Raw genomic sequence first — 21,764 nt, 5'->3', positions numbered from 1 at the left:
TTTTTTAAAATTTTCATACCGAAAAGAAATATTTCCACTATTATGGAATACAATGAGTACTTTGTAAGATTACGCAGTAATTACGTTTATTACTATTACTATGAAGCCATATATTCCTTCTAATGAGATAAAAGACAAAATCCAAAGTTAACTTCAGGGAGACACTATCCTTACTTCAACAAGCCAATAGAGCATCCGCAACGGCGGATGTCTTGGCGAACGTTGGACCGGCGTACCCAACGTCCGCGCGGGATGTCCGCCATTAGGCAATCGACCGACGGATGCGGACGTGCGTTGAGGACACCGGAGTTCTTCGGATTTCCGATGACATCCGTCGGGACGTCCGCCACTGCGAGTTCCCGGCGGATGTCCCGACTTTTTTTTTACTCTATATATACGGCTCGTTGAACTTCATTTCATTCGCACCACTTGTTTTAACGAGACTCTCTCTACGTTTCTTTTACTATATCCAAAATGGCCAGTATTAGTGGTAGTTGTGCGGGTGGTAGTGGTGAGGGTGCTGATGACGTACGCCGGCGAATTAAAGAGCAGTTGCGGGCCATTACATCGAGGGAGATAAATCGCGTGTTACAAGCGGCCTTGCAGCAGCAGCAGCCGGTGGTACCTCGACCCATCCATTGTCGAGCTATAGTCCCCCGGGACCACATCGCTGCACACCGTCGGTTGTATGAGGATTAGTTCGCACCGGAGCAGCGGTTTGGGGAGAAAATGTTTCGGCGACGTTTTAGGATGCGTCGTCCGCTATTTCTGCGTATCGTGGGTGCTTTAGAGCGTCGATACGATTATTTCAGGATGAGGGAGGATGCGGTTGGTAAACCCGACCACACGCCCATACAGAAGTGCACTGCCGCAATCAGACAGCTGGCATACGGAGGTGCGACCGACATGTTCGATGAGTACCTCCACGTCGGTAAGACGACTGCCCGCGTCTGTTTGCAGTATTTTTGTGAGGGTGTTAGGGAGATATTCGGGGAAAGGTATCTTCAGAAGTCTACCCCCGAAGATTGTCAGGCTCTGATGGATATGCACGAGAGTCAGCACGGGTTTCCGGGAAAAAACTGCCCCGCCGCCTGGAAAGGGGTGTACACTACTGGTTTCAAGGGTAAGAATCCCACGATGATCCTTGAAGCGGTAGCTGACTACCAGTTGTGGATTTGACATGCGTACTTTGGAGTAGTCGGGTCGAACATCGACATCAACGTCCTCCAGTCGTCGCTCCTTTTCAACGAGCAGTGCATGAGCGTAGGTCCGGCCGTCAGTTTCGTCGCCAACGGCAACCAGCACAATATGGGCTATTATTTGGCGGATGAGATATACCATATGTGGCCCGTCTTCGTGAAGACGATCAGATGCGCAACAGAAGAAGATAGGATCTATTTTGCGAGTCGTCATGAGGCAGCGCGCAAGGATGTGGAGCGGGCATTTGGTGTGCTCCAGGCTCGATGGGTGGCAGTGAAGGGTCCATCACGGCTGTGGTATATTGACAGCATCGCTGATGTCATGTACGCATGTATTATTATGCACAACATGCTTGTCGAATATGAAGGTCCAACACTGACGGATTGGACCAGTGATGATGTTGATGCTGCCGGTCCAAGCCACGGCGTGGCCACCGCCAATGTACGTATGGGGGTACCCAATGGAGAGGTCGAGTGGGTCCGTGCATTCGCCGACATGGGCCAACGACAAGCCCATATTCGACTCCAGAACGATATAATTGAAGAGCAATGGACGCGGAGGGGTCGTCGTTGATATTTATAATGTAATTTGTTTAGCAGTCCCATTGACTTTTCTGCACTCATTTTGTAAAAATGATAATAAATAATTAAAGTGGAGAAATAATAAAGTAAAAAAGAGAATAATATAGAGAAGAGTCTTATCTACATTATTCTCTTTTTCACTTTATTATTTCTCCACTTTAACTATTTATTATCATTTTTACAAAACGAGTGCAGAAAAGTCAATGGGACTGCTAAAGCGGGACGGAAGTAGTATTTTTTTTGAAATGTACTTTCTTTTAATGAAATTATCATTGCACTTTCTCCGTCCGCATTCGTGTTGAAATTTAAATTTCGTAAATTATTTAATTCCGTAAATTGTTTAATTTGGTAAATTTGTGAACTTTTATTATTGTGGATGTCTGTCGGGATGTCCTTGGGCATGTCCGCCCCTGTGCAGTGGGATGTCCTTTATGATGTGGCAGTGTAGTGGAAGATCTTTATGACGTGGCAGGAGGTGTTTCTGAATGTCCCTCGGAATATCCGCCGAGACATCCACACTATTGTAGATGCTCTAATAAATTACCAAACATGGAATCTTCAGCAAAAAGTAACTCTTTACTTTCCGCAAAACAAACGTTACAAAGGACTGCGTGCAAAAAATATTATCATAAAATTAAGCAAGCACAAGAAAGGAAAAATATTAGATGACAAATCAATAAGCAAATAAACTTTCCAAATTACAATGAGAGAAGCTATTGAACTCTATATATTCATACTACTATGAAGTACTTTTTCAAAACTCTAAAGAAGGATTAATTAATTTAGTTCTCACTACTATTTTAGTTTAAACGTGCTCTCACTTTTACTTAGCTCCCACTACTAATTTAGTTTAAATATGATGATTATTTCAAGTATGTATTTTTATTTAAATATGATGATTATTTCAAGTATGTATTTTTAGTGAAATTTTAATTTGGTAATATCTGAACAGAACTATTTCAAAAAATTAGTGGTTTTAGATTTAAAGTTTTTGAAAGATGTATTTTGATTTATGAACGACTTCTTATAGCATGTTTGTTGCCTAACATTTTGTCTAGAAAAGTAATCTGACTTTTTAATTTTAAAATTCAGTGTTTAATCGGACTCCTATAAACAAAGAAAGTAGTCTCTTATGGCATGTTTGTTGCTTAAGATTTTATCTAGAAGAGTAATCTGACTCTTTAATTTTAAAATTCAGTGTTTAATCGGATTCCAATAAACAAAGAAAGTAGTACAATTTTCCAAAATTCTAATTCCTAACTTTTCTTATATATTAAATAGTACTAGTATATAATTTTATAATAATATTACTATTATTAATTGATTAATTTTTTTAATATAATTAAAAATTATGAATCATATTTAATTTCAATATAGTAAATAACTATGATTATATTGCTATTATTAATTTATTAAAAAGTATAATATAATTATTTATATTATGAATCGTATAATATAAATATAATACTTATATATATTTTATTTTATTTTAAATTAATAATTAATTGATAAAGTCTTAATAAAATTCAATATGATATCATTAAACGACTACAATAATAAATTAAGAAAATCTTAATCTTATTATTTAAATTATCCATTGTAATGATAAATATAATAATATAAGTACTAACATTATATTTTTAATTGATAATTGGTTACGAAAATCAGAATATAATATTGAAATTATTATTATTATTATTATTATTATTATTATTATTATTGTTATTTATTAATTAAAAAAATTAGTTATATTTTTAGGTTAGAATTTAAATTAAATATAAAATTTATGTATTTTTCTAAGCACAGGAAAGTAGAATTGTTATGACACATATTTCAAAATTCATTCTCCTAAAAATCATTTGACATGTCAAATAAACATGGTCTTGATATATATCTTATAGTAATATTTTATAATTTTAAAATCTGGTAGTAATATTTAATTTCTTTTTTTATCGCCCACGTGATTATATCCAATCCTAACTATCCAAATAATATAAAAATAGTTTTGAACTATAAATTCAAGTTAAATATTATAAAAATAGACATTGATTTAATACAATTTTAATTAAAACAATATTTTTAAACTTACGCACGTATTTATTGTTGGTGAACTCTATACTATAAAACACTAGGCCTGACTATGAAAACATGATCGATATGAGATACTTATTCTATAATACTCTACCTCAAGTTGAAGTATATATATTGATCATGTCCATCTCGGTACAAAGTTATAGAAACGCTTTGTGGCCAATGATTTTGCAAAGATATCAGTAACACATAAGTAAATGAGTAATAATAATCGTCTGATTCTAAACACATTCTCGGAAATAACAATCAACTTCAATATTCTTTGTCAATTAATAAAAAACCTAATTATGAGAATTGTAGAGAGCGGTTTGATTATAACCATGTACAAATAAAAAGTTCATTGAGTGAACCCCAATGTCCAAACATATTGTAAAAAGACTACAATATATAATTACTACTATGTGTGTGATCTATCAATGCTAATAAAATTTATCATGGACTATTGAAATACAAATTCTATTTTCTACAAACTGTTTTTATAGTTTACTCATTTAAATAAGTACGTAAAAGATTGAATATCAATTTACAACTAAATATTTGGATGCCGTTATTAAATCATGCAAATATTTGGATATTTTCGTTAAATTATTAAAATATTTGGCTATAATTCTATTCCATACGAGCATCCACCCTCGTGCGATGCATACTCAATTAATATTTCGAAACTACATAATACTATTACTATATGATCATTACAAGAATTTGAAATACAATAGATGTATGTACGCACATAAAAAGATATAAGACGATTGAATATCTACTACAAGGAGAACAATCACACTTGTTATAATATTAAAAAAAATTAACATCAAATTCATATACATAAAAGTAAAACATACTAGCATGGTAACAATAAATCATAAGTTTTTGCAATAAAAAAAAAAATACAGTATATAATAAATGAATAGCAGTAAAATTATGGTAGTGCAAAGCGCAAGTAAGATTGAATTTATTGTCTATGATTTGAAGCCCTGGTTGAACCTAAAGACACATAGCCAGAGGCAAAATGCATTTTCTGTATTGAGCAAATACAATATCGGCATGTAGCTACACTAAAGATAGGAGAATCACAATGCAAATAATACTTAAAACTTATTTGATATAATTAACTTGCTATTATCTAATACTGAAAATTAAAATTTATTAAATATTATAGTTAATGGAGTAATATATATAATCAAAGAAATATCATCAATATCTTTACAAATATGAGTAATAATTTTATTGTACAGATGATTATATCTATAGATGTGTATAGCAACAATTTATGTATATAATAATAAATTTGATTTACAAAATACAAATAAAATTACAAAGTATGGAGTAGATTTAAATTGTAAGTATATATCATAATTATTATTATTTGCATACTAATATTATTAATAAAGGGTTACCAAATACTATAATAAAGTAGTAGTATAAGATAGTAAAGTAAATGTGAAAATAAATTTTTTTCTCAAAAATGCAAATGGCCTAACTATATTGGCAAAATCCAAATGAAATAACAACTCAACTAACTTGAGACATTGATTAAAATTTAATTGGTCAGTAGTATTAAGGTCTTCAAAATAATTTTATTATAATTAATCAAATATAGAGCATTTTATCATTATTATGTTTTGATCATGCTACTATTATTATTATTATTTTTAATATATATAATCTTATTTATCATATTATAAATATTATTGTTAATAGTATTTTCAATGTTAAATATAATTAAAAAATAAAATAAATTCATGTCAACAAACCATAATAATTGATCATTTTTAAAAGATTTTATCAATAACACACCCACATGAAATATATGAATGATAAGGCCAATTTCATGCATTGATTATGGAGTTAAATTCTGTGAGAAGAAGATGAAGATTGTCGGGGAGAAGAAGCTAGCGGGGAAAATTAAGCAGAAAGAGGAAGAGCCACTAGACTGAGGAGCATCGAATCAGAGGGCAAAATGAAGATCACAGGAACAGTCTAGAAGCTCTGTCCACTATAAATAAGAGCATGCGCTTAACATGAGGATCATCACTTTTCAGCTCTTAGCTTAGTTTTCACTTCTCTACACACACTCACGGGGAATTGGTGCGGGGGTTCACATTTCAGTCTGATTGTGTCGCAACACCGTCTCTACGGAGACGAAGAAACAATTATCTTTTGCTTTTCTGTTTACTTCACGTACACTCCGAGTCCTCGCTGTTCGAGGCTCGGCTCTATTTCGTTACTATCGTTGAATACTTAGTATTTTGCAATGGATATCGCTACTTTTGTTTCGCTTATCTTATTTTGGTGTTGTTGGTTTGATTTGCTGATTATTATTGGTTGATTTGAGTTTGGAGTTGGATTGTCACACCTCAACCCTTATGACGTATGCACTTATTATAAATAAATTCATAAATATTAAATAAATTAACCCACGTTTCAAGTACATAAAACGCACATATTATATCATTTCAAAAATCAACATTTATCAAATACATATTTCAAAACATTCTAAACCGTAGTGGGACCCTCTCGCCACTCTATGTACTACACATTTATCTACATGCAAAAAAAATGATGAGGAGGAGAAGGTTGCCAAAACGCGTCAGCCGCCGACCCTGATAACATGTGCAATTCCTAGGACTCATCTCAACCAAATACTTCATTGATATCTTATTTCCTGAAAAAATATTAGTTGTTTATATGAGCCACAACTCAGTGTATATAAACCTTACCTTTAATTCCACATGCCAGATATCAAACATACTCTTTAACCAATATATAAAACAATAATCAACAAATATTAAAATTAAATCCATATACATATGCATATGCCACTCTGTTCAGTATTATTCTGTGATAGTTCAAGTATGGTATCTGCCCGGGATTTCCAATATGCCACTATGATTTGACCCGAAGGTCCCACTATGATTTGACCCGTAGGTCCCAATGTGAATTGACCCGTAGGTCCCAATATGATTGACCCGAAGGTCCCAATATGTCCACTATGATTTCAGATCCAAGACATGACTATCACATATCCTCTTTAATCAAATGATTCAATTAATTCCAATACCATATGCAAAACATATCTATTGCATCAATCACATATCCACATCATATTTCACCATCAATATCAAATAACACATAATTATATCAGAGTCACGTCATATAATCAAATTATTAATTTTATTTAACATCTAGCAAAGAAGTATATAAAATATGTAAAATTAAAAGTGTGATTTATACACACCTGATTATGATGGATAAACTATTCAAAAGCTCGATCCCTTCTCTTCGTTTATCACTCTCAAATTATATATAGATGTTACTTCTAAATCCTAAATAATCTTCTCCTTACTATTTTCTTCTTCTACTCTTTATACTTTGGTTTTAATAGCATTCTGTCCTAAAATATATGTACACCGAAGCTGACTCCCCTCTCCCTTCCTAATTCTCATCCTTCAAAAGAAAGAACTAAAATATTATATAGTCCTGTACATTGACGGCGTAATTAAGTGGCTCACCTTATATTTTATTTTGTATATTGTAAGCAAAACACGTATAAATGAAAACTAAAACGTGTAACTTTTATAAAAGTTTTGGTAACACAATAATATATTAAAATGCTTATTTGCTGTGCCACGTACACCATATATTTATCTAATGTCTATAAACCTTAGTTTATCCAAAAACATGCACATATCTTCAACTTTATATATATATATATATATATATATATATATATATATATATATATGATTTTGATCAAAACAAGTACGGCCTTAAATAAAGAAATACGGACCGTTTCTTGTCCATAGGATTAGCTAATCTCATCTTAAGATATGATTATCTAATGGCTGGATTAATTTGTCAGATATTATTAATTTAATCACTAATATTCATAAAAGGTTACTTTTGTCAATCCATGATGTCGTTGGTTATGGAAATTCCTATAATGTTGCATATTCCTCTCTCCACTAACTAATCATCAGCGTGAGTTATGTGAGTTAACAATCCATAATTTCTCTCCTTCATATCTTCCATGAAGATTCATACGATCTTCAATTTATCTTCGTCTTCACAGCCTTTGAGTTTGCATTCCACAATTTCGAAAACTACCTATTTTCGTTTAACATTTCGTCGTTGCATCAATCTGTTACATTTGTAACTCTTGTTGCCAGATCCAATATTTTTCGAAATTGGATCCGAAACGCCATCTACTTCGCCTGTAGATAATCAATTATCCTCCGATGACATTCTTGAGAATACAGGTTTTGATTTTAATTTTGTGACTATAACTTTAGTAATATTACAACCATGAATTATCTATCCTTTTGTTTTATTAATGTTACAACCATAACTTATTTATCTTTTTATTATGACATTATTCTGTATGACCTCAATCCGCTCTTAGTATGATATAACGTTATTATCTATTATTTTTATTATTGAGTCTTTATCAGTATTAGTACTAATGTAAGTATTACCTTGTTATGGGGCAACTATGACATGTTTTTGTCAATGCAAGAAATGTCAGGAGTGGGGTCACCACGAGTCAAGGAATTGCGACAAATTCAAAGAGAAAGAAAAACGGTAGTCTAGAAGAGATTCTGAAGTTTGATACCTTGTATTCTTTTTTTTTTAAGTAACTTCAGTTCATTGTCAGGTTTTTTGAAATTACTCAGTTCGTGTATTGTATGAGGCATTCTGGTATTCAATAGTTTTGTGTCATGACTCGAATAGTGGATTATTATTACCCAATTGACCCCTTAGTTTCCATGACTCAAATATTCGTTTATTATGACCCAAAAGGGCTGACAATGTTTTGGGTTGTTGTTTGTTTATTCTGCGTTTGTAATACTTTTGTGTTTATTTTGATATGATAATGACATTACAAGAATTGAGTATTTCGCTTCACTTTGTTTGAAATGAACATTTCGATCAGAATGGTCGAATACATTCTAGTACTCATTAATGTTATGTCATGACTCAAATGTTGGTTTATTATGACACTAGTTGACCATACAATGGTATGACTCATATATTAATTTATTATGACCCAATGTATTGAGTATTTATTATCACACTGTATTTCGTACGCATGAAACAAGAAGGAAGTATTACAAGGTGTTTCAGAGTACAGTTTTACTCAACGACTAATTCTGGGGTACATAGAGACTCCAAAAAATATCAGCAAGCTGACATATATAAAACATGGTCCATAAAATGAGAATTACAAGATCTAAACATCGTTTAATGAAAATAGTGGTAATCAATACAGAAATGGACAACATTTTTCATTAGTTTTAGGTATGACATAACTAGTGATTAAGATCCGTAGTTTGCTATCATCTTTTCTACGTTGATCTTTGTTTTCTTGCTCTCCTTCGCATAGTGTTTGGATGCGCATCTTTATTCAATAATGCGCAATGATTATTTATGTCCTCCATCAACACACGATTGTATTTAGCTCTCCTTCGCATAGTTTTTGGTCGATAGTCCATAATTCTATTGACCCTCTCTTTCACCCACGTAGACTTCAAGGTGTCTTAGCAAATAAACACCGTTGTCCTCAATATTACCTATCATTCTCCAACTCATATCTGAAACAGCAACAAATGCGATTCTCAAAAAACATTGGTACATAAGGTGAATACTTATAACTTTAACCTTGTTAAAAAGACCAAAGGCTCAACATACTATGACATGTTCTCACTAATCTATGTGTTCAAAATTATATTCCAAAGTGTTAAACAAATAAATTCATATTTACAACCTTTGTCAGCAATGTTTACGCTTGTTGCTGGTTCCATCCCTTTGGTATTTGCCTCCAAATTCGCTGCAAAAAAAACGAGGTTAATAGTGCGGCCTACTCGTTAATAAACAACAATTGTGTAGTTGAGATATTAAGTTATGATTTGTGTTTAATCACCTTTTCCAGAATTCGTAACATCTTTTTCATTTCCTATCCATTTTTCAAAAGCTGCAGATGTTTTTTTTGTGGTGCTGTATATGAAGAATCAATAATTTAGTATTTAACATTTACACAAACAAAGCATTATAGTATAACCTTTTTCCATCAAATATATCTCACATTTGTCCTATTATAATAGTAAATCACATCTGCCTTCATTCATTCTTCAGAAAACAGAGGTACATAATATACATACATATATGTTTAACCTGGATACCAAATCCAAGTGTTTAGTGACGAACTTTTAAAAATCAGATTAATAAAAAACCCACGAACAAAAATCAAAGTGTACAAAAAGAATTAAAAAACTTCATTCCATCAAATAATAACCCAAAAAATGTATTCGACATACTTTTCTAGTCCTTAGGTTTTGGCGATGCCTTCGTCTTCACAGTATTTCGTTGATAGACTAGGTTACAACCGAACAAAGGATTTGAATTTTGGGTCAGATTTGGGTTTCGGACAGACTGTAAAAAAAACTTACAAACCTTTTCCGTCATGAGGCGCGGTCCGAGAAGATCTTGTGTCCACCATGGTTGGAGAAGACGCTCCACAATCGTGCTTGACAAGTTGCATTTTGAAGTCGATTTTGATGCCCAGACGAGACCCTCTTCGCCGATAATGTGCCTAGAGTTTTGTAGGGTTTTGGTGAATTTGATTCCCAGTCGATTTGGATTAAATTTAGTCGAAATTGTACGGTTTCTGGAATTTGTGATGAATTTTTGGTGAGAGAGAATGAATTGAATGGTGCGAGAACTGAAAAATCAACTTAATAGCATATGGAGTAATTATCCCAATAAATCAACTCTTAAAAAACGGAAGGGCGGTTCATTATATTTGCAATTCCTATTTTACCCTTTCATGACACAGAACACTCCTATTATGACCCAAAGAAATGGTTGACCAATCCAGATCGTAGCCATTCATCTCCAGATCTAACGGACCATATATGGTCTGTATTTCTATACTTAGGGGCTTCTTTTGGTAGATTAAAACCCTATATATATATATATATATATATACGTACATAATAGTAGTACTATTTTATCTCATGCACACACACATTTATTTTGCTATCTAAAGTTTACGTACACATACACACTTATATATAGAACATATAAATATGCAATAATAAATATATATATCGATATACAAATTGATGCATGTTTCGGGCCAGGGATGTCACAATTCTTCCCCTCTTTAAGAATTTTGTCCGCAAAATTCATTCCTCTCTATGTTAACGTACTCAAAGAAATTGCTAACCAGTAAATGGATGTGGATAGTTCTTTCTCATCTTTTCCTCTGTTTCCCATTCCACCTCTTCGACTTCATGATATGCAAATTGATGCATGTTTCGGGCCAGGGATGTCACATGGATTGTGAGAAATTTGTTGTTAATCGGTTGAATCTACATAAACTTGTAAGGATCGGAGATGGAAATGATGTTTGATTGTTGTGGATGGCTTGGATCCGGAGTGGATTAAGCGTCTCGTGGATGGATCTGCTTGTTTTCACTTGATTTTGTTGTTTAAATTCTGAATTCTTGTTTTGCCTTGTCTAGTAGTCGTAGATCTGCTTTAGTTTTACCTGTTCTTCGTTTCTATCGGTTTAATTTCACTCACTTTGCTTTGATCTTCTTTGTGCTCTGTTTTTCACTGGTTGTTCCAAGATAAAAGTTGGAGAAGATGATGTCGCTGTTAGTTAGTCCTTAAGTTAGTTATTTTGCAGCTTTTCAGTCGTACTATACTGTTTTGGTAAATGGTCCCCACGTTTAGTTTTATACCAGATCTAGGTTAGCTCAGGAAGCTGTTTGCTTAGTCCAGTAATTGTCTCGCTTTATTTCGGTTATTATGCATGTTTTTATGTCTCTGCCTAGATCTAGCTGTTAGAGTAGAATATTTCATTTACCAAGTCTAGGAATTAAAGCTCAACCCCAAAAATTGCGTGGCAGCAGCCAAAAATAGTTCCCGGGTCTTTGAACATGTTTACTAATTTTCTTAGCTAAAGCGGGTTGAGGGTTTTTGAATGGGGAGTTAAGGTAGCGGTTGTGTGCCCAACGACAGGTAGCTCAAGGTTCTTTGAGTTCCTAGACCCAGTGTCTAGAGGATTTTTTGGACCGAGGATTTTTTGGATCGAGGATTTTCTTTATTAATTTTGAACACTCTTTCACTGATCATTAAACTCTTTCGCTGACCATTAAACTCTAATCAGCTACTCTTCCATGAACAAATTAGTTATAGAGATTTAAAACTTCTTTTAGAAGCTAATTTATCTACATTAATTTTACTATTGGGTAATGGTGACGTACAATAATTTTTTACTAATAGTTATATTTCCAAGTGCATTAATATAGATATAGTTTATTTTGGAGTTTGGACAAATCAATTAGATAACTAGTTATGAGATTATCTAACGGAGTCAAATATAATTACATTTTTTTTAGATTCATAAAAATTTATTCTTTAGATTTGAAAGAACTAGGAGTATATGTGATTATGTATTTCCTAACATTACGAATTTACGACGGTGTAGTATTTTATTCTATGTGCGGTGTAGTACTGTCACAGTCTCTATTTTGTCAATAATTGTTCTGACTTCAAGGCTCTAAGTGCTTAACAACCATAGTCTAGACATCTTTTTTTCTTCAAATTGTTCCATTTCTGTGCCCTCTTTTGTTGTATAGACCATTTGTGATCCATTAGTGATTTTTTTGTTGTATTTTTAATAATTGCTAATAACTTATTAGAGCATCAACAACAACTCGTTGGCTTGTCGAGAATAGGACCGTAGCTACTGAGTCACCTTGTGTGTTGTTTGCGTGCATATACTCCATCCGTTCCATAGTAATAGAGTCATTTTGCCATTTTGGTACGTTCCATAATAATATAGTCATTTTTCTACACCTATTTTACTCTCTCTTACTTTATTATATCTTCATCTACTTTATTCTCTATTCATCTATCTACCCTTTTCATTTTCCACTTACTCTCCCTTTACTTAACTCACGTAATACAATTTTTCTTAATTCTCTTGCCAAAAAGAAACGCCTTCATTACTATAGAATGGAGGGAGTACTTATTAATAGTATTTAGTTTTATTATTTGATATAGTACTACCTCTGTATTTGAAAAATAGAAACATTTGAAATGATACGAGTTTTAATGCATAATTGGTAAAGTAAGAGAAAAAATTGATAAAGTAAGAAATAAAATGAAAAAAATCAATAAAGAAAAAGAGAGAATGAGAAAAATTAGTGAAAGTAAGTGTTAGACCATCTCCAACCATACACCAAATCCCATTTTTGGAGTAAAAATGTGCTCCAACTATACTCCATACCCATACCCATTTTTGGGTTTTTTAATCAAACAACACCAAATTTTGAAGTGAACACCAAAATTGAGTATCTACTGCAAAAAAAGTTTTAAATATTGCATAATAGTCCTTTATATTATTTGGAGGTTCATGAATCAGCCGGCCATAATTTGTGTATTGTAGTTCTTGATAGTTTGAATCAGCCGACACTCCTTGCAAATATTGAGTAGAGCTATGGATGTTGAGTAGAGATATGTTGGCGTGTGTCGTACGTCTAGAAAATCTGATCACACACACACTCTCTATTTGATTTTGCAAATATTTTTCCATAAGAAAATTAAAAAAGAATCAGCAAGCTGACCATATTATAATAAATTATGTTTTTTTAGCAAATAATAACTAATAAATTTACAAATATATGAATGAATATTGCTAAAAAAATCTTGTTATTATTGCTTACCGTATTAATAGTTTAAAAGTTTCAATTATGAGTCAATAGTTTAGAAGTTGTTTAGCTGAGATTCATTTTTACTAAAGAGCTATGGATGGATGTCACACAACTATAGAGCAAGTCTTTATTAAGAAAGCAAGTTAAACACAATGCATTAAAATAAAATAAAACACGAACAACAAATTATTATAATAAAATGAAAAACGTAATCTAATAATTTGGTAAATCAGAACCGGATCCTCCAATATTGTCGAAGTACGAAGAATATGCTCTAGTTGCATAGTCATTTGGTTCATCTTGAATATATAAAGTACATTTAATATATAAATATATTAATAAGAAAATTTTGTATACTTATTTAATTTACATAATTAAAAATATTGTGGGACTAATATGTAATTTAAAATAAATATGTAGGTATATTGATAAGGTGTAAAAAGTATAAGAATATGGAATATTCTTTTGGGTTTGAGTTTGGAGTAAATGATTGGAGTAAAAGTACTTTTTGGTGTGACCCATACTCAAAAATGGATTTGAGTTTGGTGTAAATGGTTGGAGATGGCCTTAGTGGATTGTAGGGTCACGTCAAAAAATAAAAAGATTCTAAAGTTTCTATTTTTAAGAGACGGTCCAAAATGAAAGGAGTTTCTATTTTTAAAATATGGAGGAGTACTATTTTTCTCATGTGTGTGCTTATATTTTTTATCTCTTTATGTTAATTATAATTTCCAGTTACGTAAGTATAGAATTTAAATTATGTAATTTTAAAATTTTAATTAAATATTTAATTTAATTAGAATATAGAATAACAAAAACTAAGGCAGTGCAAGATTTGTACTTTTTAGAAACGCAAGCAATTAATTTTTCCGTAATTATAATATGTCCAATTAGAGCTTTATTTTGAATCGTAGCATGCCTATATATATGTGCGCTTTTGAGTAGAAGAATTTACATTATTTTATTTGCTTATTACATAAAGTAGAAAATTAATCTGTTAGGGGCAAAAGCAATCTAGGGTTTATGTAGAAGAAGCCTTTGCTTTCAAATCTCACTTCCTCTATATCTCGTCGGCACATTCAATGGCTCGGAGGCGTCGCAATGATTCTAGCAGTAGCGACGATGAGGAGAGAGAAAGGAGGAAAACCAATCTAGATTTGGAGGGCACAAGTAGGGAAGATGATAAGGATTCGGATCCTGAGCGTAGGAAGAGTAGGAGAGATGATTTGGCATCTGAGAGAAAATCGCGTCGTGACTCTGATGATAGGAGGTCTGACGAGATTGAGCGTAAGAGCAGGAAAGGTGAAAAACCTCGACGTGATGATGCTGGAGATGATAAAAGGAGTGCCAGGAAGCGCGGTCGAGATTCGGAGAGTGATAGGATAAGGCGACGGGACTCGGGCGATGAGGAGGAAGAAGAAGGAGAATACAGGGCCCGGGAGGATGACAGGAAAGAGGATAGAGAAAGAGATGACCGGAAAGAGCGGCCAACCGATAGAGAGAGGGAAAGAGATGATAGAAGGGATCGTGAGAGAGAAAGAGGGGATAGAAGAAATAGAGGGCGAGACAGAGATGATAGAAGGGATAGAGAGCGAGAGAGGGGGCATGTCGAGAATGGTGATAGAAGGGATAGCGATAGGAGACATGACGAGAATGCTGATAGGTATAAGAGCTCTAAGAATGAGAGGAGTGAAACTGTGGATTTGAAAACAAAGGGGGATGGGAATGTTGCTGTTGCTGTTGACCCGGTGGCAAATATGGGAAGGAGTGGTGGAGTGTACGTTCCTCCATTTAAGTTGGCTAGAATGCTGAAGGAAATCGAGGATAAAAGCAGCCTCGAATATCAAAGAATGACCTGGGACGCCCTGAGGAAGAGCATCAATGGATTGGTGAACAAAGTGAATGCCACGAACATCAAGAACATCATCCCGGAGCTGTTTGCTGAAAATCTGATACGAGGGCGGGGTCTGTTTTGTCGATCCTGTATGAAGTCTCAAATGGCCTCTCCAGGATTCACTGATGTATTTGCAGCTTTGGTTTCTGTGGTCAATACAAAGTTCCCTGAAGTTGGGGATCTTTTGTTGCGGAGGATCATACTACAGCTACAGAGGGCATATAAACGCAATGACAAGGTTTGTATCTTAAATTCTTTTGATACGACTTATAAGCTCCTTGATATTTGTAACCTATACTTAATTTGTGTATTATTGGTGAAAATCTTGTGGCAGCCACAACTACTTGCAGCTGTCAAATTTATAGCTCACCTGGTGAACCAGCAGATAGTTCATGAGCTTATTGCTCTTGAGCTGCTGACATTGCTTCTGGAGAAGCCCACCGATGATAGTGTTGAAGTAGCTGTCGGCTTTGTTACGGAATGTGGATCCTTGCTGCAGGATCTTTCCCCCAGAGGATTGCATGGTGAGTATGGCACTCTGGCCACTATTGTTGTTATTCAGGAGTAACTTTGATCTCTAGTATTAGAGCTTCTGATGGATCTGAAGTCACAAGTTAGGTTATTCTTTGTCCTTTCAATGAGTATTTCAGTTTCTGATAGTAGAAGCTAGGGGGAAATTTTCATAAAAATATTCGCTCTGAAATTGGATTAATTGGATCTATGACACTGCTCTTTTGACCTGCATTATTCCTAACTTGTTCTGAGATGATTCATTCTTTTTATGTTATTTTTCCATCTATAAGTTGCTGTAACTCTGATAATCTCTTGGGCTGTTGTGGTGTCAAATTTTGAATTAACTGAAATTTACACGCTGCTAATAGATATACTTTCTTGTTTATGAGTGAACCTGCAGTGGAGAAGATCTGTTTTAGGTTTAGGGTTTAGGATTAATTTCCTTTTTATGTTTACTTTTCCATCGATAAATCTGACCATCTCCTTACCAGAAAGCTGTTGTTGTGGTGTTGAAATGTATTTACTGAAATTTTCACACTGCTATGCTCTCTTGTCTGCGAGTGAATATGGGCGGTGCAGAAGATCTGTTTTAAGAAAAGTAGATATGACTTGCATGACTTATCTTTTTGTGTGTGCACTTGTGTGGATGTTGATTTGTTTAAGCAAACATAGATTTCACATTTCATTTGGTGATTCGCAGAATCTCCCCTCCTCTCTCTTGTGACAGCTCCATTGCCACTTTCTGAAATACTGTGGCTTTTCAATTTCACAGGTATCTTTGAGCGATTCCGTGGAATTCTCCATGAAGGGGAAATAGATAAGCGTGTACAGTTCTTGATAGAAGGCCTCTTTGCATTACGAAAAGCAAAGTTTCAGGTGAGCTTCATTTTTAGCAGAATAGGAAAACTTAATTTGTTATTTTTTTTTCTTCTTAACATGATTCTTTTTATGTGTTAAATCTTAACCTATTAATGCCACCTGATGTAGGGGTACCCTGCTGTCCGTCCAGAACTGGACCTAGTGGAGCAGGAAGACCAATTGACTCATGAAGTTTCTCTTTTGGATGAGATAAATGCTGAAAACACTTTAGGTATAGCGTGGTTGGGACTGACTTGACTTCTGTCTTCTTCTAAAATTCAGTGCAGCTAATATATTTCCATTGCAGATATTTTTCGGCCGGATCCCCAGTTTGTGGAGAACGAGAAGAAGTATGAAGACCTAAAGAAGCAAATACTAGGTGAAGACTCTGATGAAGAAGCAGATTCAGATTTAGCCTCAGATTCAGATTCAGGTGACAATGATGATGATGAAGATGATGACGATGAAGAGGACGAAGAACAAATGAAAATTAAGGATGAGACTGAGACAAACTTGGTTAATCTTCGGAGAACTATCTACTTGACAATTATGTCCAGCGTTGATTTTGAAGAAGCAGGGCATAAATTATTAAAGATCAAATTAGAGCCTGGTCAGGAGGTGAGTATCACAATCTCGTGCGAGATATTTTTTCTCTCTGGTTGAACTTGAACAAGACCTTGCTATTTATTGGTTCTTGCTGATTGGTATGATGAGCTATTAATTTACACCATGAGCTTGTTGTTTAATGTGTTTCCTGTGATTGGTTTTTCCTGTCCAGATGGAACTGTGCATCATGCTTTTGGAGTGTTGCAGCCAGGAGAGGACGTATCTTCGCTACTATGGACTTCTTGGCCAGAGGTTTTGTATGATAAACCGAATCCATCAGGAGAATTTTGAGAAGTGCTTTGTCCAGCAGTACTCGATGATTCACCGGCTGGAGACCAATAAGTTGCGCAATGTTGCAAAGTTCTTTGCACATTTACTTGGCACGGATGCATTGCCCTGGCACGTTTTGGCATATATACGGTTGACAGAAGAGGATACTACTTCTTCATCTCGAATCTTCATTAAGATTCTTTTCCAGGTACTGGTCTCTTAGTATTCTCAATTCGTCCTTTAACATCTTGAAAGCCTTACCTCGTGTTAATCATTTTATGCTCTCATTTTAATAATATTTTCCTGTGCTGTAACTGCAGCAGTTTAGACAGGGTTTTACTAAGTTTACTGTTGCATATTATTGATATATTGTGTTTCTAGTTCATGTGTACTCCCAACATAATATATCAAGAAAGAAATTTTACTGAAACATCAAACAAATACTATGTTTTAAGAGTACATGAACCGTCCATGCACTTGTGCCCTTTTCATTTCGTTAACCACCTACATGTTTTTTGCTTATGTTGTCTAGCCCTCTTCTCTAAATGTCAAACCTCAAATTCTATGGGTTTTCTGTTGCAGGAATTGTCAGAACACTTGGGCATTCGCTTACTAAATGAACGCCTAACCGATCCTGGCATGCAAGACTCATTTGAGTCCATTTTTCCCAAAGACAATCCGAAAAACACTAGGTTTGCTATTAACTTCTTCACTTCCATTGGGCTTGGTGGGATCACAGAAAACCTGCGGGAATATCTCAAGAACATGCCTCGGCTCATCATGCAACAACAAAAGGCTGTACCGGAGTCTGATTCTGAATCTGATAGTTCTGGTTCTGATTCGGATGGATCGGGATCATCAAGTTCGGAGTCAAGCGAGAGTGAAAGCGACAGGGATAATAGGCGAAAGAAGAGGAGGAGAAACTAATGATTCTAAATTTGATACTTCTGGTTCTAGTTCTGATTTGGATGGATCGGGATCATCAAGTTCCGAGTCAAGCGAGAGTGAAAGTGACAGGGATAATAGGCGAAAGAAGAGGAGAACTAATGATTATCTTTTACATTTCTTGTACTGGAGTTTTGTTTAGGATATTCTGCGTTATATAACTACTGATAATGTGATATAAGATTGTTGTTATCTGTTATCTGGTATTTCTAATTCAATGGTGACAAAAGGTTTGAATTTGTTAAATGGTGGTAGTGTGTTACATTTGAGTTTGCAATACACTATTATGAGGAAGGAGGTAGAATTCCTTGAAGAAAGGAGGTAAACATGAGGAGTGCCCTCTGAGGCTGGTAGCTGGGAACTTGATGACCAGCTCCTCTCACCGTTGCTAATGTCAGCCCTTTGTATCCCACCACATACCCTCCAACCTGTCACGGTTTCACAAATTCTTAGATATAGTACTTCAGTAATGCAACCTTGATGAATGAATAGGAAATTGTGCAGATTGTTTGCTCTTTTAGGTGAATGAATGGGACAGTTGGAAACAGATTAACTCAACTCTCCCAATTCCAAATCCCACGGTTGCTCAAAACTACCAAGAACTACTTATTGTGCTGACTTATATGCATTTTTTTACAACACCTAGGTTATTTGAGACTGCAAAAGAAAACTGTATGATTCTTACCTCATTCTCAAAGTACCACGGGCGCCAAGCAGTCTCGATTGGAAGCTTTAGCCTGTTAATTGCATACCTTGTGGTTGTAACTGGTACATTCGCATCTATGTCTCCACTGCAATGCAGCATGTTCTAGTTAGAATAATCCATTTCTTCTATATCTATCACTCACACTCAACACAGTTTATGCATATATGCTTGCCTGTACAGCCACACTCTCAGCCCACTTGCCATTAGATTCTCAATTGTTGGCAAAACACTACTTTCCCAATCTGTCCAGTTATCAAAGGTTCTGCACAAATCTAACAAGTAAGCTTCATACAACAACATCAACGGTATCCACATAATCTGCCTTTTTCCTTTTAGCATGTGCAAATTTGGTCACCTGCAGAAGTCCCAAGCTGTGGGCTTCACATGGAGGGCATCTTGGACTTGAGGAGTATTCAAGTAATACTTAACATACACATCCGAGCAGGGATCGAAGTTGTTAACCTGTTCGCCCTGTTGAAAGATAGAAAAGGGTATTCCCTTATATATGCAGCAGGAAACAAACTCAGACCATATATAAATTGGTACTAGGGGTTTACTACAGAATCACTTGAGCCCTTCTTAAGCATGTGTTGCAAACAGATTGGTGCATAGATGTTGTTGATGTCAATGTTCCCAAGCTCTTTAAAGGACTTCTCCACGTAATCATAGCACTGATCAGAAGCTAAATTATTTGCGAAGTCACAAGAATTGAAGATTTTTGTGTGTATCTCATCTGAGATCAAGGCATGCGTCCAGATATGATCATAGAACCCTGCTGACATGCTCGCATCGTCTATCAATGCATTCCCTATCTGATAGGATTAAAGAATTGATTGAGTATTGACTTAAATATTGAAATTAAAAGATAAAAACTTGAGCAATATGAACATACAGCAACACCCTTTAGATTGATAACAGTTGGACTGTTGCTGTTGTTGTTTCTGAGCAATATAGTATTTGCTAACTGAGGCACATAATGACCGGCGTAGCTCTCCCCAGTAATGTAGAAATCCCGGGTTTTGTACTGAGGGAACCTCTCGAGCCAGTTCACTATAAATGTGTAGGCATCTGTGGCAGTGCTCGTGTCACCAGTGTTGTTGTAGTCAGCAGTTGTGTTTGAATATGAGAAGCCAACACCAGCAGGCGAATCCAAGAAGATCACATTCGCCACTACAAAATTCCACTCATAATCACTTCAAAATATTGATAATGTAAATAACAACACAGCTTCAAAAAGTTTCCTAAGTCTGCATTAAAATTTTATGCAATTTGGGAGTTTGAAAAAACTCAGCCACTCACCATTGTTCCATGCATAGTTGTTTCTGAATAGAGTTGTCCCGTCACTGCTCACTCTGAAAGGTCCCAATTCCTCCATGGCTCCATATCCAAAAGATGAACATCCAGGGCCTTGTGATTAAGTTATAGGAGTCAATACATTTCATTTTGTCACCGAAGCAAATGCAAGAAAGCTCTAATGAGCTATATCTAGGGTGCAATGCGTTAGCTTCATTTTCAAGTCCTAGTTAACATATTACTTGAAAATTTTGAAGCTTTCTCTACCTCCATTTAGCCACAAGACCAGAGGTTTGGTGGAAGAATTTGTTGGAGACTCGACAAAATAGTAAAACAGCGCTCTTCCTGCCTGGGGCTTAACTGTAACATAACCTGCATAGTGATCAAAATCCACACCATGAGGCTGCCCTGGCAGCTGAGTGATCTTGTCTGCTTGCATTAGTCCATCTTGAGGTGCAACAAATGCATCTCTTTCGCGCTGTAGCCAAGAACCGGAAACAGAGAAACTGTGTGGTCTTGTAGCTCTCAAAAGATGAGTCTGCTGATTGGCATTGCAAAGTGTGGAGGAGAGGAGCAAGGAGAAGAGGTGTGCAATAAGCTTATGCATTGCTTTGCTTTGCTACTCCAAAATAGGACTGAGAACTTTTATAGAGTAATGATTGGGCGGCAATTCGTCTTCTTTTGTGTTTGTGAGTGTGACATAACTGGACAACAAGACTACTAATTCTATGTGGTTTTCCCCATAGGCTGATCACTCCAAGGCAACAAGATATTCTGTTCATTTTCATAATGTTTAGACAAAACTTAAGTGCTCAGTGCTCCCCACTTTCAACTGCTTAGTGGTATAATACTAGTAAGTGTATCTGTACCAAACACCTTTGTAATCTCTTAGAAATAAGATTTCCCCTCTAAAGTTGACTAAACACTCACGTAAAGCTAGAAAGAAAAATTTCTTTATGACCTTTCTCGAATTTTACTATTGTCTTTTCTCTGGATTATTTATTTGTCTTCTGATGTAATCTTTCTTGGAGCTATATTTCTTGTTGTAGCATGCCGGCCTAATTCCTTTCAAACTAGATTATAATGTA

At 34.9% G+C, this 21,764-nt stretch overlaps 3 protein-coding genes and 1 long non-coding RNA gene across 5 annotated transcripts; 2 read left to right on the top strand and 2 right to left on the bottom strand.

Moving 5' to 3' along the window:
• Window positions 1–474: 474 nt before the first annotated feature.
• Window positions 475–1,773, top strand: LOC125221311 (uncharacterized). The gene is made up of 3 exons (XM_089059527.1): window positions 475–686; window positions 813–1,152; window positions 1,459–1,773. Exons 1-3 carry the CDS (start codon window positions 475–477, stop codon window positions 1,771–1,773), a joined length of 867 nt encoding a protein of 288 aa, XP_088915653.1.
• Window positions 1,774–6,298: 4,525 nt separating this feature from the next.
• Window positions 6,299–7,334, bottom strand: LOC148933204 (uncharacterized). The gene is made up of 2 exons (XR_016134444.1): window positions 7,108–7,334; window positions 6,299–6,534 (listed from the first exon to the last, which is right to left on the bottom strand). It is a non-coding gene; the product is annotated as an uncharacterized LOC148933204 (long non-coding RNA).
• Window positions 7,335–14,552: 7,218 nt separating this feature from the next.
• On the top strand, window positions 14,553–18,923 carry LOC125222067 (MIF4G domain-containing protein / MA3 domain-containing protein). The gene is made up of 7 exons (XM_048124483.2): window positions 14,553–15,723; window positions 15,820–16,009; window positions 16,771–16,874; window positions 16,986–17,088; window positions 17,164–17,474; window positions 17,635–17,940; window positions 18,315–18,923. The coding sequence occupies exons 1-7, from the start codon at window positions 14,674–14,676 to the stop codon at window positions 18,657–18,659; spliced, it is 2,409 nt and encodes an 802-aa protein (XP_047980440.1). The 5' UTR covers window positions 14,553–14,673; the 3' UTR covers window positions 18,660–18,923.
• LOC125222069 (serine carboxypeptidase 1-like) lies at window positions 18,908–21,400 on the bottom strand. Of its 2 annotated transcripts, none has more exons than XM_048124486.2 (8): window positions 20,944–21,400; window positions 20,683–20,790; window positions 20,276–20,553; window positions 19,941–20,195; window positions 19,739–19,854; window positions 19,556–19,645; window positions 19,363–19,468; window positions 18,908–19,105 (listed from the first exon to the last, which is right to left on the bottom strand). In XM_048124486.2, exons 1-8 carry the CDS (start codon window positions 21,281–21,283, stop codon window positions 18,962–18,964), a joined length of 1,437 nt encoding a protein of 478 aa, XP_047980443.1. In that variant the 5' UTR covers window positions 21,284–21,400; the 3' UTR covers window positions 18,908–18,961. The 2 variants fall into 2 exon arrangements, with proteins under 2 accessions (XP_047980443.1, XP_047980445.1); XM_048124488.2 differs by having other exon boundaries at window positions 19,944–20,195.
• Between the last annotated feature and the right edge of the window lie 364 nt (window positions 21,401–21,764).

This window comes from Salvia hispanica, chromosome 1, assembly GCF_029641045.1.
Source record: "Salvia hispanica isolate PSC_SH4W2 chromosome 1, Shi_PSC_v1, whole genome shotgun sequence".
Lineage (NCBI taxonomy): Eukaryota > Viridiplantae > Streptophyta > Magnoliopsida > Lamiales > Lamiaceae > Salvia > Salvia hispanica.
This window is presented reverse-complemented; position numbering and strand designations above follow the sequence as displayed.

Coding starts and splice junctions, on each gene's coding strand:
- LOC125221311 (XM_089059527.1), top strand. CDS start 475: ATGGCCAGTATTAGTGGTAGTTGTGCGGGTGGTAGTGGTGAGGGTGCT. Junction 687..812: donor ATCGCTGCACACCGTCGGTT/GTATGAGGATTA, acceptor CGATTATTTCAG/GATGAGGGAGGATGCGGTTG. Junction 1,153..1,458: donor CCACGATGATCCTTGAAGCG/GTAGCTGACTAC, acceptor GGTGTGCTCCAG/GCTCGATGGGTGGCAGTGAA.
- LOC125222067 (XM_048124483.2), top strand. CDS start 14,674: ATGGCTCGGAGGCGTCGCAATGATTCTAGCAGTAGCGACGATGAGGAG. Junction 17,089..17,163: donor AAATGCTGAAAACACTTTAG/GTATAGCGTGGT, acceptor TTTCCATTGCAG/ATATTTTTCGGCCGGATCCC. Junction 17,475..17,634: donor AATTAGAGCCTGGTCAGGAG/GTGAGTATCACA, acceptor TTTCCTGTCCAG/ATGGAACTGTGCATCATGCT.
- LOC125222069 (XM_048124486.2), bottom strand. CDS start 21,283: ATGCATAAGCTTATTGCACACCTCTTCTCCTTGCTCCTCTCCTCCACA. Junction 19,646..19,738: donor ACAGCTTGGGACTTCTGCAG/GTGACCAAATTT, acceptor AGATTTGTGCAG/AACCTTTGATAACTGGACAG. Junction 19,106..19,362: donor CGTGGTACTTTGAGAATGAG/GTAAGAATCATA, acceptor AAACCGTGACAG/GTTGGAGGGTATGTGGTGGG.